Source organism: Scophthalmus maximus, chromosome 21 (assembly GCF_022379125.1).
Source record: "Scophthalmus maximus strain ysfricsl-2021 chromosome 21, ASM2237912v1, whole genome shotgun sequence".
Lineage (NCBI taxonomy): Eukaryota > Metazoa > Chordata > Actinopteri > Pleuronectiformes > Scophthalmidae > Scophthalmus > Scophthalmus maximus.
This window is the reverse complement of record NC_061535.1, coordinates 5,465,001-5,480,421: the sequence shown is the minus strand read 5'-3', so window position 1 is coordinate 5,480,421 and position 15,421 is coordinate 5,465,001. Positions and strand designations below refer to the sequence as shown.

Genomic DNA, 15,421 nt, shown 5'->3' with positions numbered 1-15,421 from the left:
GATCGTTCCATCATTAATGAGATGCCCAAATAACCAGAGTGACCTGGCAACACATTCCCTAAACATTCCATCAGTCATATGTGCATGTGCATGAGATTGTTAACAGAACGCCCATTAATTACACAGGCGATGGGATTGGCTGGGTTTGGGGTCGCCGTGGCACTTGAGATGATAAAGGATACGGCTAATGTGATCAGTCATTATCATTCAACAGTGGGCGACCGAGATGGAACGTGCTTCATAATCGTCTCACTGCAAGAGAGGGTGAAGTGAGTAGAACAAGGTGATAAAAATATGACACAAGAAGGTTCTGTGGGTGGAAAGTATCTAGAGGAGACGGATGGGAGGGAGACAAAAATCTATGAAGAGATCAGAGAAAACCAAAAGTGCAGAAAGGAGGAAAAGTCAATGAGCTAGACGTTTTTTATTTTTTTTATTTTTTTATTGATCAAGCCTCCTCTGCAGACTTTAATGTTTTTTTTAACAGGTCTCAGGTCCAAACTCTTGTCCTCCTTTTATAACACACTGAAAATCCAATTAGTGTTTTCAATTTTCAAGGCCGTATGCTCCACCGTCATAAACGGAGACGAGGTTATCTGCAAATATGTCATAACGATGATGGGATAACTGCTTTCACAAAAAAACTAAAAATGTTTTTAACTTTGCGTAAACTGTCAGAGATCAAGAGATCCAAATCTATTGCTTTCAAGATGAGTCAAATTAAAATAATTCCGCAAGATTCCGGACTCTAATTCAATATGATTTCTTTCAAATTCGGTGAATGTCTTATCGTGGTCCACTCCCCGTGCCTTATGTTTGTGTTGCTGTAAGAACAGTCCGGTGTTCCTAAACTCCTTTGTGCATTACACTAGCAGAATGAGAGAATCTAGTGATCAACTTCTTCCATTCCTCATTGTTTTCATACGTTCACTGTCTGCATAAGTTTTTTTTTTTTTTTGTCGGTCATTGTCAGTTCAGTATTGAAAAGACAAATTGCTCTCAAATATGATTGACATGGGGGAAAGACGGAAATGATTCATGAGGTGGAGGAAACTGTACCCTGGTCACATACTTTAGTTGTATGGAGTCAGCTGGCCAGCCTGAGCAGTGCGACAACCACAAGGCCGTGACCTTGGATGTTGATGCCTGTGTCAGTCTGTCTTCTGTATTTCCCCAAGAGCCTGTGGTTTGGCTCCTTGAGGCCTTCAGTGGGATTGGCTGCACTTGTGAAGAAGAATATAAAGCTCACGTACAAGATGACTCTCATTCTTGCGGCCTACCTATCTCGTGGCCTCGTTCCTGCCTGAAGGGTAAGCATCATTCAAATTCAATTTTTTTTTCTCTGTTTTGTTGTTTGGCTGCTTTTGCTCATTGGATAATCTCCCTCATGTGCACATGCTTGTCCAATGCAACCAGCACTTATCAAAACGAGAAAAAAAAGCACCTGCTGTGGTTAAATGGAAATTTTCCTCTGAAGTGACCAAAGGGTAAAGACTAGTCATGTCTTGCTCATTCCCATCACCCTCATGGCAGTACCTGTTAGACATTTAATATATAGGTGCAAGCTCTGAAATGAGCAGATAATGACTTTGACCACACTTGCTGATGTGACGTCTCAACAAATCTCTCACAAGGATAAATGAAACACTACCTGATAATGGAGCGCAGTTAGCCCCAATAAGTTGTAGGATTTAAATATACAGTGTTTATTCCTTACCCTATTGCATTATGAATCCAACACTGGATTAAACTACTGGAAGTAATATTCCGAGTGTTTGTATTGTTTTCTTTGTATTTATCTCACATGTCCTGTAACATGAGAACATGATGAGAGGTGTGACTCCCGCCGAAAAGGGCCAAAGATGTTTTCACGGACTTGCCAGAAAAACACTTTGGAAAGGCAAGTTATTACATTAAAATATTAACTGAGTTATGAATAATGTTTTTATATTGCGTGCAACAATGTCAATGTCGCATAATAAACCAAGCCCTGTATTCATCTGGTTTTAATCCTTCAGCATTAAATTCAAGAAATGCTCAAAGATATAACTTAAGTTTATGAATGTGAAAGATACTTCATCGCTCTGAAGGATAAATACATAGTGAAAAACGTTGTCTTTCGGTGTTCATTTTCTAGGTCAAATACAAACATTTTGCAACACATGCTTCTCAATTATTTATTTTTTTTAAATCTCAGCTTCTAAGATGTAAACAGCGTGGAAATAATCATGTTGTCTAACTTAGACATAATCGCTGAATAGCTCCCGGCAACAGTGATGTGTAAACAACAACCCTTCGTAGGCATCAGCATTATTCCAAAAATGTTCAGCCCCTACCATATAACACTTTCATTATCTGTGCTGCAGCGTAAACAGCGTACAGTGTAATCATATAAAAGGCTGCAGCCCACACATCGACATAATCATCCCTGTAATGAGATAAAACCTCAACTTGATTGGACCGAAATGCCATTCATTCTGCCAGCACTGAGCCCAGTCTAATCCTGCTTTTCTTTCCTTCTTTAATGTGCCTGCTTTGTACACATCACACAGAGATAAGCAACGACCCTGTAGTAGTGGCACCACCCAAAAAGAAGAATCTGTCAGAAAATGGCACAAATGAAAAAAATAAATCCCACTTACTCCATTGAAACAGCCAAATCTGAGAAAACTTCCATTAGCGTGCAACTGCGCTGCATCGGTAATGTACTCAGCGATTATTTTTGACTTTGGTGGGGCAAATAATTGTATATTCAAGTTTCCTTGTTTGTTTGAGAACCAAAATAATTTGATTTTTAAAAAATCTAGAAATCACTAAAGTAGAATACTTGCATATACTGTATATATACAATTAGAAGTAGCCTTGGTAGAACAGATGCACAAAATCGGACCCTGAGTTAGAAACCTGAAAAATGTAGGAGCCTAAAGAGCATTGGACGTGTTCAGTGCCGCTGCAAAAATTCACCCCTAACCCGGAATTTTTTTACCCAGCGTGTGTTCGAGGCAGCCTGTGAATGTTAAGTAGATTCATTTGAGTTGAGAGAAGGAAAACCCATTGAGAGCGTGGATGAAGGGTGGAGAAGAGGGTCGTGAATGAATAGTGAACTGAAGAGATAAGGTGTCTGATCTCTATCGGTTGTATTATGCCTCACCCCCCTCTCTTTTCCCTTCTTTCTCTTTCTCCCTTGCCCCTCGCTGATTCCTTTAGGCTCATTTAGTTAATTAAGGCCATGAAATGTTCCAGGAACCAATTATGCCGTGACATTATTAAAAGACCACCCTTCCATGTAAGTGCAGATTGTGTCTGTCTCTTGTCTTCCAAGAGAAAGGAAAGTTGTCTGACCTAACCGCCATTGAAATAGGTGTGTGATTCATCCAGACAAAATGCAATATCAGCAACTTCTGGTCCTCCCATTTCCCTTTTCCCCTCAACTGTGGGTCCACATTTTCTTTGATTGCTGCATTCCTTGGGAAACTCTTATGTGACAGTGACGGACGTCGACAATCTTTGCAAGTGGATTTTCCATTAGGGATAAGAAGCATCAGATAACAGACAATGGATGGGCACTGATAGGATCTCTTCTTAATTTTAGGCTTGGGTATTGCAGGTTGAATCCAGGTGCCGAAGCATTCCAAGAAAACACAGCTGAGACTGAGCTGCTTTCAGACATGCGCTGAAATCCAGCCATTGTCCTGAACTTCTCCGTATGTGAGAAACGTAAATGTCCGCAGATGTTTCTCATCAGACATTTTCGAGGGGAACTTTCTCTGTCAGCCCCCTTAGTAAAATGGCCAGAGAATGTCTGAGTGAGCCTATGTGAGAGTATACAGCAGGAGAATTTTCAGGGGATACACAGCACAATCTACTTTACATTTTGACATGGGTAAAAGTTGCCTTGTGCGTTTTTTGCCAACAAACAATGCTTTGCCTGATGCTGATCCATGATTACTAGAGTCAATCACAGCAGAAGCTATTCAATTCCAAACACTATAATACTGTTGTATTTGTGGGAAAACGTGCTAACGCCATACCTTCGGTCAAAATGTACCATGCTCTTCCTAGGAATGACTAAGCGAATTTGCTCACAATTAACATATTGCCTGAGTTACGATGATTTCTACGACGTGAGTGGCTGAGACACGCAAGCGTGGGCCATTGTTTCACAGAGGTGCAGATGTTGATTTTACTACTTCTAGTGCTATTTTGAGAATATGCAAATAACCCCTGGAAGGATTGACAGAAAAGGTCGTTAATTAGCATAAGTCAATTCCACTGTGCTTCTTTTGGGAGTGAAACGCAGCGGTGCTCTAGCTTCCCTCTCAGTGCACATACAGTGCGAATGAAAGACAGCACGGCGGGCGGAAATGATTCGGGAGTGTAGGAGATGAGACGTTTTACTTTAATTTAATCTCAAAGTGGCATCAGAATTCAGCGGGGATCAACACAAGACGACGGTGCAGCCACAACATGGTGGTTTGTATAAAGTAAAGGAGCATTTTTCATTAACTTAAAAGTCAATTCAAGTTTATTTATGTTGCACATTTTATACGGCAGGCATAGACTCAATGTGCTTGACAATTAAAAGCAAAAGATCGTACATGACAAAAAACAAACTATAAAATGGTATTACATAAAAACATAAAGCATGGCATTACATTATCAAAAGCAAAAGATTGTACATGACAAAAAACAATAAAAAGGTATTACATAAAAACATAAAGCATAGCATAAAAACAGGTATTACTAATTGTACACCTCTCTAAAAGCTTGTGAAAAAAGATATGTTTTTAGTCTGCTTTTAAAAGAAGACACTGTTGTAGCCAACCTTAGTTCCAGAGAGTAGGACCATGATGAAAAACCAACACTTTCCGTCTGTCTCTTAATGTTCCATCACTGTTTCAGTCTACATACTGTATGTAGGCCATAACACACAGCTGAATGCAGTTAGTTCATGTTACTTCTCTGGGGATTGTACTGTCACTCTTCAAATGTAGCACAAACGCAATGGGAAAGCAACGGCTGAGCTGTTATCAGGCATCTCTGCAGTGGGCAAGTTGTGAACCAATTTGGTTGGGATGTTACATTTTTATTTTTATTACATATTTTTTATAACAAGGCTTGCAACGAGGATAGAGCAGAATAAAAACACCTAATCGTGTATGAGGAAGGGGAGGAAACCTTTGTTTCTAAATGAAAATCAATAAAAGCTTCACCTTCTCTCTCCCACACAATACACACACTCACTCACATATTGTAAACACTCGTCCAGATGAACCCGACTTTATTTAAATTGTCACCTCTATCATCCATCTGTCTTTGAAGCCATGCAGCTAATCCAGCAGCCACACCACGTAATGCCTGGTGATAATCACTGAGCAATGAAAATGAGCAAGAAAATCTTCTGTAGTATTTTTGCGAGCTCCATACAAATACGTACGTAGGGCTTCCAGGAAATAGCTGTATGCCTGCAAAACAAAAGGTTTAAGCTTCTCCCAACTTCTCACCTTTTATGATACCAAACCAACGTATGTATTTTAGCCATTTGAAAGTATTACTCAAAATGTTTGCTAGTTGCAGATTTTCTTGTGTACCCTAGTGCAGTTGGTGACTGATAGAATCAGGTGTTCTCTCTCTGGAATTACCAAAGCTGTGTGTTTGACTGTGTAGTGGTAAAAACCTGTATACCTGACTCATCTCAGCTGCTCCTGATACCAGCTCATTGCACCTCTTGCTACCCTCAAAACTTCCTGTACGTGTCGAAGAACACTGAAGCAACTGCGTGGGAACCTCAGGGCTTGTAAGACGTGTTCATTAACCAGAGCCGGGCAGTAAACTCAGTGAATATTACACTGTCCTTCTGTGAACCATCTTCTTATTCCCGCTACTGTCATGATACAACAAGTTGGTTGTTGTATCCACACTATTATCACAGGTAAAATCACTTCAACGAGACAGTTCACTTCCACTTGATACCGTGTTATTGGGACCCACAGCCATACGTGCCCTGCGTTGTGCGTCTGGGGCGCTTGGTATAGTACCTTGGCGGTCAGACTCGGGCATGCCTGGTGCATCTGGGGCACATTTGGAAATGGGGTGAAATCAGAGAGAATAAATTATCATATAATATAGGTTGGTGTATTAGGGGTTGTAATGGTCATGGCCAATTACATGTACTACTTTAATCAGCTTGGGTATCCCAAAGAGAGCTTTACCCAGAGGAAACTTCATATTATCTGGGACGTTGCCTGCTTTATTGGGATAATCACATGATCATGGTATGATCAAATTTGTTTTAAGTGTCAAGTCTTCAAATAATAATTAGTGAAAACCCATTAATCAGTAGTACTATTGGATTTAGATCTTTGACTGGATAGGTCCAATGAAAGTACACTGGAATCATTGTGGTGTTCCTGAAACCAGCATCAGAGACCTAGTGCATTATCATGGTGGAATTTGCCATTAGAAGGTGGTATGTTGGGGCCATAATATAGTCAGCAGCAATACTCTGATCAGCTGTTGTAATAAAACAATGATTTATTGGTACTGAGAGAGCCACAGTCTGCCAAGAAACCATTTCCCACAACATTATACCACTGCACTAGACAACATAAGGAAAATAAGGCCTTACTTGAATCAGTGTGCTTTGGAACTCTTGGTACAGGCCGTGGCTATCTCTTACCTCGACCTTCTGTCGGGCTTCCCGTTATGCACAGTGAAACCCTTGCAGATGGTCCTGAATGCTGCAGTGAACCTAGTCTTCAATCAGCCTGAAAGGCCAGATGCCACCCCGCTGCTGATCGTCTTCCACTGACTGCCCATGGCGGCCCAAAATCAAACCAAGGAACTAATCCTTCTGGAGCTGCACTCATCTACTTGAACTCAGTCATACTCCTTCTCGACCACTGTGTTCTCGAAGGAGCGTTGTTTGGTATTGCTAGGGGTGGTTCTACACACGAGGCAATCGCAGTCCACACTGTTCTCGTTTTTGGTTTAAACCATTTCTTGTCTTCAGTTGTGCAGTGTTCTGGAGACTCTGCCCATCGCAGCCTCATATTTCCGTCCATGGCTGACGGGAGTGAAACCTGACGTGGTCGTCTCTTGCTGTAGCCCGTCCACCTCAAGGTGGGACATTCTGTCAGCTCGAACCAGTCTGCCCATTCAGATCCGACCATGCTCACTGACAGAGTGATGCAGATCTGCAGCTGGCTGGGTGCTTTTGTTTTTCGCACTTGTCATGAACGTAAGAGACTGCTGTGCTTGAAAATCGCAGGAGCCATTTCAAAAACCATGCCTGTCAAGCCACTGGGCTTACATTTTTTACCCATGCTGGTGTTTGATGTGAACATTAACTGAAGCTCCTGACCTGTAGCCGTATGATTGTATACAGGAGAACAGGGAGTGCAGAGACACAAGGAGGTGGACATAAGAATAAATCAGGAAATAACAAATTCAAGCTAAAACACAGGGGATAACAAAAGAAATTTGACTTAAACAGAGACACAAGGAATAGGTGAATCAAAGCAAACTAATTGATAACATTCAATAAGTCTTTTTTAAAAGTTCACCGGATATCAAGAGAGTTCATGGGGCAGAATCATAACACTATCTAAATGTTTTTCTGAGAACATCTCATTTTGGGTAATGTGTTTTTATCTATGTTTTGGCTCGCCGCTTCTGAGTTCACCCCCTATGCAACATTGTCCCTTGTCCAGCCATTAAAATAAATGACTGCAAGCTACAAGTCAAGGAACAAAAGTAGCATCTCCATACGCCACCATTGCTCCAAAGTGTGCAGACATCCAATCGGCAGAAAAGGCAACATCATGTACAGTGAGTTCATCAAGACAGCAGCTCTGCATCCTGCTGACTGGCTGAGCTCATCTCACAGGGTAAAGGCACGGTTAGCCAGCAGGGAACCTGGTCAGAGAAACCAAAAGCCATACATTTTCACAAAGGCAGGATGTGAAAACTTTTGCTGTTCTTACCCATTTTATGAAACCACAAAATCACATTATGGCACCATACAGATTTCTGTTAAGGAATGACATAACACACAGCTAGTTTTTGAAGTCAGACTCATCTTTATCATGACGTATGGTATGAAACACTCGTCACTGTGTGGGACTTTATTTGTCAGATGGGATTAAGAGAGCCATATCTCATACTGTAAATGAAATACACATCGTGTACTGTAGCACAATATTTTTTTGTACGCATGTAACCCTGAACCACTATTTTAAAAATAACTCCTCATCTTCTTGCCCTGAGTCTTTAAGATATTGCCAGACCTATTTAAAATTTTATGTCTGCGCTTTCTCTGACCTAAAGTTGAGCTTTTCCTGTAGGACAGCTGTGTTTGTATCATTTTAGACGACTGTGTGCTGTTTGCTGTGATTTAAACACAGCAGCATTCTGTGTATGCAGTCTATAGTCCACATTCTGCCATGCAATGTCCCAGTGATGGTCACATAAGCAGTTGCTCGTTGCTCTTCGAAAATAAAGAGCGTCATGCCAAACAGTAGAAACCTCTGTTCTCTTTCATTTGAAGTAGGATGGTTTTCTTCCATTACTATGAATACTTTAATCAATTAAGCTTGAACCCAAACTTAATGCAGGTAGTTGGATCCTATTATATGCTTGAGTTTGCCACAGTAACTCAATGTGTTCTTGATGAAATTGTGGAGAAGGGAGGAATTTGTGGAAAGCTCACTGCAGAACACATTTTCACTCCTTGTTTAGTCCGTTTAATATGTTGAAGAGACACTAACCTGACTGTTAAAATACAGTATATTTATGTTTGTGTTGAACAGGTAATTGTGGAGCTTTTATTGTGACACTTAGAAAGATATGGAGGAAAAATACCTACAAAAGCACTCAAAAAAATGTTATCAAGTCATATTTCAATGCCACAGACAAACTAATCTAATTGAGAAGATATGAGTGTTTCGTTTTGTTTGTTTTTTAAATTTCTTTCATATATAGTAAATAATAGTGATCCAGCTCGACACTCCGTACCAGTTGGTGGCAGTAATGCACCAAATTGTTGTTTGGCAACCGCCGAAAAAAAAACAACTCAAGAAGAAGAAGAAGAAAACAGGAAGCAGGAAGTAGAAAGTTGCAACACCTGAAATCTGGCACATGGTTGCATCTGTGCTGTTTCTCATGTTAAATCTGAAGTTATCTGCTGTGTGTATCCCTCAGAAAACCAATGGCTGTAAGTGTTACATGTTCTTTGTTCATGTTTGATAATCAATTTGGAAAATCAACCAGTTTCCTATGATGTTTTTTTTTGTCAGTCTTCATACTAACCTGTTGTGTACTCAGTGGTCAAAAATGATGCTGTCTTTATTTACCTGTTGCTGGACTTGACTTTCTATCAAGTCTATCTTTGTACGTCTTTACTAGTTTCTCTCTGATTCATTGTGGTCGTTCCTGACATACCTGTGTATGATGTGTCATTTAAGGCGCAAGCACGCTCTCTCCTAGCTCTGGGAAAGAAGTTCAACAGCTGTTTATCTGTGTCAACGCCTGGGATGCAAAACACATGCAGAGAACAGTACACTCGTCTTTAATTTCTCTTCCCTGTGGCAGCAGAACCTGCTGCACCAGCCGTCAGCAGGGGTGGGTCTGTGGACTCTGGGGGTCCCAGGCAAAAAGGGACCTGTGTGAGGCCCTACATCCGACCAGGGGCCTTGATAGGAGGTATTCAACCATAGTGTCTTTGCAGTCTCCTGTACAGAGTCGATAATACAATTAAATTGTCATCGTTGTGGACGAGCAAAACAAGCTATTCAATTGCCTGCTTTACTAACCCTGTTGCAGAGAAGGTTAAACTGGAGTAACAAAACACTTTCAAGGCTGATTAATTTCGATAACCCTTGCTAGCCTAGCAACAGAATAAGACTACAAAGAAACCCACAATGCAACTTCACTTCAAAAGAGTTATAGTTAAATGTAAAGTGTCTTGCAGGGCCAGTACGGCGTCCTTTCTCTCAAGAGCAGTACAGAGTCACCGTTCCATTCTTCACCTTACACCACTTACATTGTCCATCCAATCATTTCCTTTTCAAGTGCATATTAAATACAGACTAGTGCTCCAACTGCTACTTAGTCGCAATAATGCACCTCATCATTAAAGTAATTTCCCGTCACACAACAGACCGCAGATTCTTATCTCACACATATCTCTAAAATAGAAAACTCTTCCAAACAGAACTGTTTAGCACAGCAGACATTCCCTCAACTTGTTTGTGGGAGATGAAGGTGGCATCTTTTCTAATGATCCCACAAACACTACGTGACATCACCCCCCGAGCCATAATTCCTCTGCCCTACAGTGGCGAGATAACGGCAGCGAGGCTGGCAGGGTAGCAGCTGTCTGTGAAAATTGCTCTTTTCTTACAAGGGCTTTACTTAACAAAACAGCCTTCCTCAGGAGATTCATCACTGCTGCCATCAACTTCTTTGTTCAAATTCTATGGGCCATCACTCATCACTGTTATTTTTGCGAGATGAATGATGGCTGTAAATTACCATGCGTGGCATATTGACAAACCCATTTGCAGTCCCTCGTGGAGATACGAGTACCGTTGTACAGCTGAAGGCGTGGTGACGTGGTGGATGGCGTAATCAACAGGCAGAACAGGGTGAGTGAGACAAAAACAGAGGAAAGGAAGAGCAGAAAACAATATAAAAAAAACATTGACTAGTCTTTTACATATGCTTACTCTTGCTTATGCCTATTTTTTGGTATATGCCTGAAGTCATACTTTATATCTGAGAACATGCTGGTTTCCTGTTGCTAAATATCCCCGTGATCTAATGGTAGCGGTGCAATATAAAGCTTGTCTGTTTCTATTGATATATATTTATTCTACAGTATTAAGCTAACATTTAGCATGCCATTTTGTGCAATAAAGGTTAACTTTATTGCTTATACATTTTGCTTAAAACTAAGCAGCATCATGTGGTCAGTGTCTTAATTTTACCCAATACTTTGCTTGAGAATGTTACCAAGTAGATTGTGTACTGGGTGAAAACATAACATCCCTGGTGGAGGTAATGACTAATGACTAATTCACATTGCCCAGCTTTGGATCTCACCCACTAATAACAAAACAACAGATGGATTTGTTTATTATTATTTATTTATATATAACCTTTTATGAGGTGCACACAAGCGATTGGGTATTTATTAGTCTATGAAACTTTAATGGAGAGGTATAAATACAGGTTTAGTCATAAACATGTAGTCATCGTAGTCCATTTTAAATCATTTGAATGCATTTATGCTATTTCATATGCAGAATGGGATATACGCAAATGGATCAACAAATACCGAATCAACAATGATATTTTTTAAATTGTTATATTTTAAGAGCAAAATGACAGTAGTTATTACTGTTGGTCAACGATGAAATGTGTCAATCTCTTTGTACAGTAGTGACTGACAATCCACTCAAAAGTTTCTGACCTGATGTTTCCATGATAATTGCATGCAAACTGTCACAGTCAATCCCTCATTCGGAGGAGTGAATGAGACATCGCCAGTGATGGAGCAGTCTGTTATGGATTTTCCCTTTTCATCTACCTTTTTCTTCATTCATGAAAAAGGTTCCTAGTAATAATGATAATGACATGTTACATTCGGGACAGATGACAATGACTGAGGCGTGCAGTGACAGCCAGATATGGAAGGCAATTTATCATTGTGAAAACATTTTTCACAAGCTTCTGAGGGACATTCCTAGATTTGACTATTCATGTAGCAAAACCACAAATGAACCACCATTGATACAATGGGAAAAAATAAACTGAAAATAAATTAGGCAAAATGAAGGGGGGGAAACATCCTCAAATACCCCCTCCAATCAAGTTATTAACCTTGTAACCTCGTCAACATGTCAATGATCTATATATATATATATATATATATATATATATATATATATATATATATATATATATATATATCAACATATTATTAGCTTTTCAATAACGTGGCTAAGTCTATACTTAATGGGGGGGGGGGGGCTAAAATAAAATACTTTTCATTGACAGCGATTTGCAGGCACGGGGAGGATGTGCCCTTGTGGACCGGCAGGTTCATAACCAAGAATGCTAACCACTGCACCACGGCGTCCCCCTCTATCAGTTATGTTCATTGTAAATATTGGCTCAGTGTTCTCTAGAGCTGTTCATCAACCAGCTGAACAGGAAGACCATGCAGGACAGCTAAGACAAAAGAGTTCGGTCAAGCTGAGATGAACGTTTGCCGGACAACGCTCCGTTGTGCAGCTCCCCATCTCAGACTATAGCCGAGACAAAATAAGGAACCACTCAAAACTTAAGGAATTCCTGTATTGCCGATCGAGACTTTAGATTTTTGTCACATTAAACACACACCACTTAATTAAGAGAGTGTGCCCTAGCCAAATCCAGCCCTTGAACATTCAGGAAATTGCTTGAAAATACTGTACATGCCGCCCAAACACCTGATCCAAGTTTGTGAAATCAGGTCAAGTTCATACGGATATCCAAGAAGCGTTATTATAAAATATGCATTAAAAACATATGAAATTAACAGTGAATGAATGAGTAACAAAGTCACTCACACACATCGTAACGTGTCGCTGACCTTTTCTTTTTCTCACAAAACAAAGTTGGGGATAACACCTGCAGAGGCAAATATGTGGGACCCCCCCCCCCCCATGAAGATAGTGTGTGTGTGTGTGTGTGTGTGTGTGTGTGTGTGTGTGTGTGTGTGTGTGTGTGTGTGTGTGTGTGTGTGTGTGTGTGTGTGTGTGTGTGTGTGTATGATGATGATGATGATCAGAGCTTTTCCTGTGAGGAACAGGAGACGAGCGCACGGAGCACACCTATAGAAGGAGGGGGGCACTGTGTGGCTGCAAGAAAGGGAGAGACGTTCGGGCAGGGAGGGAGGCAGAACGACTGAGACACAAGTTCAGCACCGCGGACAGCGCACCAGAGCCGCCGGGGAGCAGGAATCAGTGTCAGTGGATTCAAATCCCGCGTCCTTGAAATATACACGAGCCACACACAATACTGTGCAGGTGGAATCACGGCTGGTGTGCTTGTTGTTGTTGTTGTTGTTGTTGTTGTTGTTGTTGGTGGTGGTGGTGGTGGTGGTGGTGGTGGTGATGGTGTTTTAGTTAGTTAGGAGTCGCCAAAAGCCAGCTGCAGAGTGCGTTTGCAAGTGTACAGCCAGGCCAGCATGGATGTCTGCGCGATTCTTACATCATCTCTTCATTGGAGAGAGGCAGAGTCAGACACACACACACACACACACAGAGGGAGAGAGAGGGTGGGAGGGAGAGAGAGAGGAGGGGGGGGGGAGTCGAGAGAGTTCGTTTAGCCAGTCTCCTCTCTGCCAGTCCTCGACTGCGAAGCGAGTCGGACGGAGCGCCTGGCATTACACCACCACCACCACCACCACCACCACCGCCGCCCCGCAGCTCTCTCTTTTCTCCCCTCAGTGTTCCCTCTCGTCTCCGCCCGTTCCGCTGCGTCCACACGGCGGCCGCGAAGATGCCCCGGCACCGTCCTGCCCAGGGAATGACGTTGTCGCTGCCGGTCGCTTTGTGGATTTTTTGCCACGTCAACGGTGCGCGCGGAGCTCTGCCAACAGCCCGTAAGTTGTGACATGTGCACTTGTTTTCCTCTCCCGGCATGTCCTTTAAGGGGCGCCACGACGCGCCCGGCCAGACGCAGAGCGAGCCCTGTCTCCGGAGCGGAGCAGCGCGGAGGCAGGAGACGCTGCGCTCCACCGGCGGGGCTGCAGCGGGGCTCCCCCCCGGCGGGGCCAGCCGGTGCGCTCTGGAGCGTCGGAGCCGGGCTGCGCCTTGGGGGACAGGGGAGGGGGAGAGGGACATGGGAGCGGGGGCTCACCCTCTGACTCCACACCGTGTTCACTCTCCGGGATCCCTGGTCCACTCGCGTCAGTGCGCGGGATGTCTACGGTTCCTTTTGGAGAGGGATGCTGAGTGACTTTGAGTTCCAGCGTGCCAGTTGTGTGGGTTGGTTTTTTGTTTTTTTGTTGGGGGCTGTCTCGATCCTGGGGGTTGAGTTGAGAGAGAGACGAAAAGTTTTGAAAACGTCTTCTTTCAGCCCCTTCAAGGATTTCTTTTCGCCATTATGGAAGCACATTGTATTTCTTTTGCTTTCAGAGCTTTGCATTTGCCTCAGCATGATGGAGAGAAGAGAAAACTAAAATGTAGAGGGTTTTTTGGGGGGGGGGGGGATTCTCGAGCTGTGGTGCAATGGAAGCCGGAGAGGTCAATGTTAAGTGACCCAGAGGCGAATTCAAGATTTCCGATTTTTTTCAAGCCTATTGCTCGTGCAGTCTTGTATGGCTGTGTAGGTTTGCTCTATATATGCAATTTGAATTTTGATAAGTCTCTCTTCTAAATTAGCCACCGGGTCTAGGCATTTAGACAACTTTATGTTTCTGGAAAACACTGAACAACTCGGGGGAACTTCTGAAGCTCGAATGATCACCATCAATAGATGGTATTTTTATTGTGTGGTTAAAGCCCAACACTTAGCAGCAATGGATTGTACTTCTTGCACCTTAACAAGTAACGACCTGCAATTCAATGACCGATGTTTACAAGTTGCCTGAGGTTGCATGGTTATTATTTAAATTTTGTTGGTACTATCTGAGCCTATAATCTTCTCAATGCCATATTCCCTGTGATTTACTGAATATTGTACATGCTTATTTGAAGGCTATTTACTTCACCCACGTGGTGTTCCCGATTGCATATGTTCAAACCCTTAGTTTAAAATCTTCTACCATTTGGCCCTGACCATATTCATAAATAAGACCGGTTACGTTTGGTCGTTTATTCCACGCGTATCATCCCCCATACTCGGTGCCATTCCGATCTTGCTGACGGTGACTGAGCCAACTCTGAGAGCTTCAGAATGACTGATTCCCCCGGTGATCACCAGGGCTTCATGAATGTGTCCGGGGACGCGCCTCATTAATCATCCCGCAGGACAAGACAACCTGCGACGAGGCGCTCCGGGCCGTGCGCGCGCGCGCGCGCGCGAGTGTGCAGCAGCAGCGTGCGCATTAGTTGGTGTGACAGAAGAGAGAGAGAAGAGAAACGGGGGGGGGGGGCTTAGAGGAGATGGGCAGTGCTCTTGTTTTTCTTCCTCCCCCTTCAAAGCTTGTTGCTCACAAGAACGACCCCAAAGCCAATAGGTGCCATCGTGGCAACACTATTTATGAAACTGTATCGATTCCTTTATGGAAATCCTCACTCCTCACGCAGCCCTCAATTGGCAGGTGTGACTTGGGTCAGCTCCTCAGTGTCCCTGGAGCAGGGCGACGTTCAGTGTCTTGTTAAAGGACAATTCCGCTGTGGGCTTATTGCACAAAGGCGGATTTAAAGAC

General features: G+C 42.6%; 1 protein-coding gene across 2 annotated transcripts in view; it reads left to right on the top strand.

The window, feature by feature from the left end:
• Positions 1 to 13,376: 13,376 nt before the first annotated feature.
• The window catches only part of cntnap2a (contactin associated protein 2a), a 280,648-nt gene continuing 278,603 nt past the window's right edge, over positions 13,377 to 15,421 (top strand). For both annotated transcript variants that reach the window (XM_035619745.2, XM_047329941.1), the window contains exon 1: positions 13,377 to 13,651. In XM_035619745.2, coding sequence (XP_035475638.2) covers positions 13,549 to 13,651 — 103 coding nt within the window. In that variant the 5' untranslated portion in view covers positions 13,377 to 13,548. The remainder of the gene's footprint in view (positions 13,652 to 15,421) is intronic.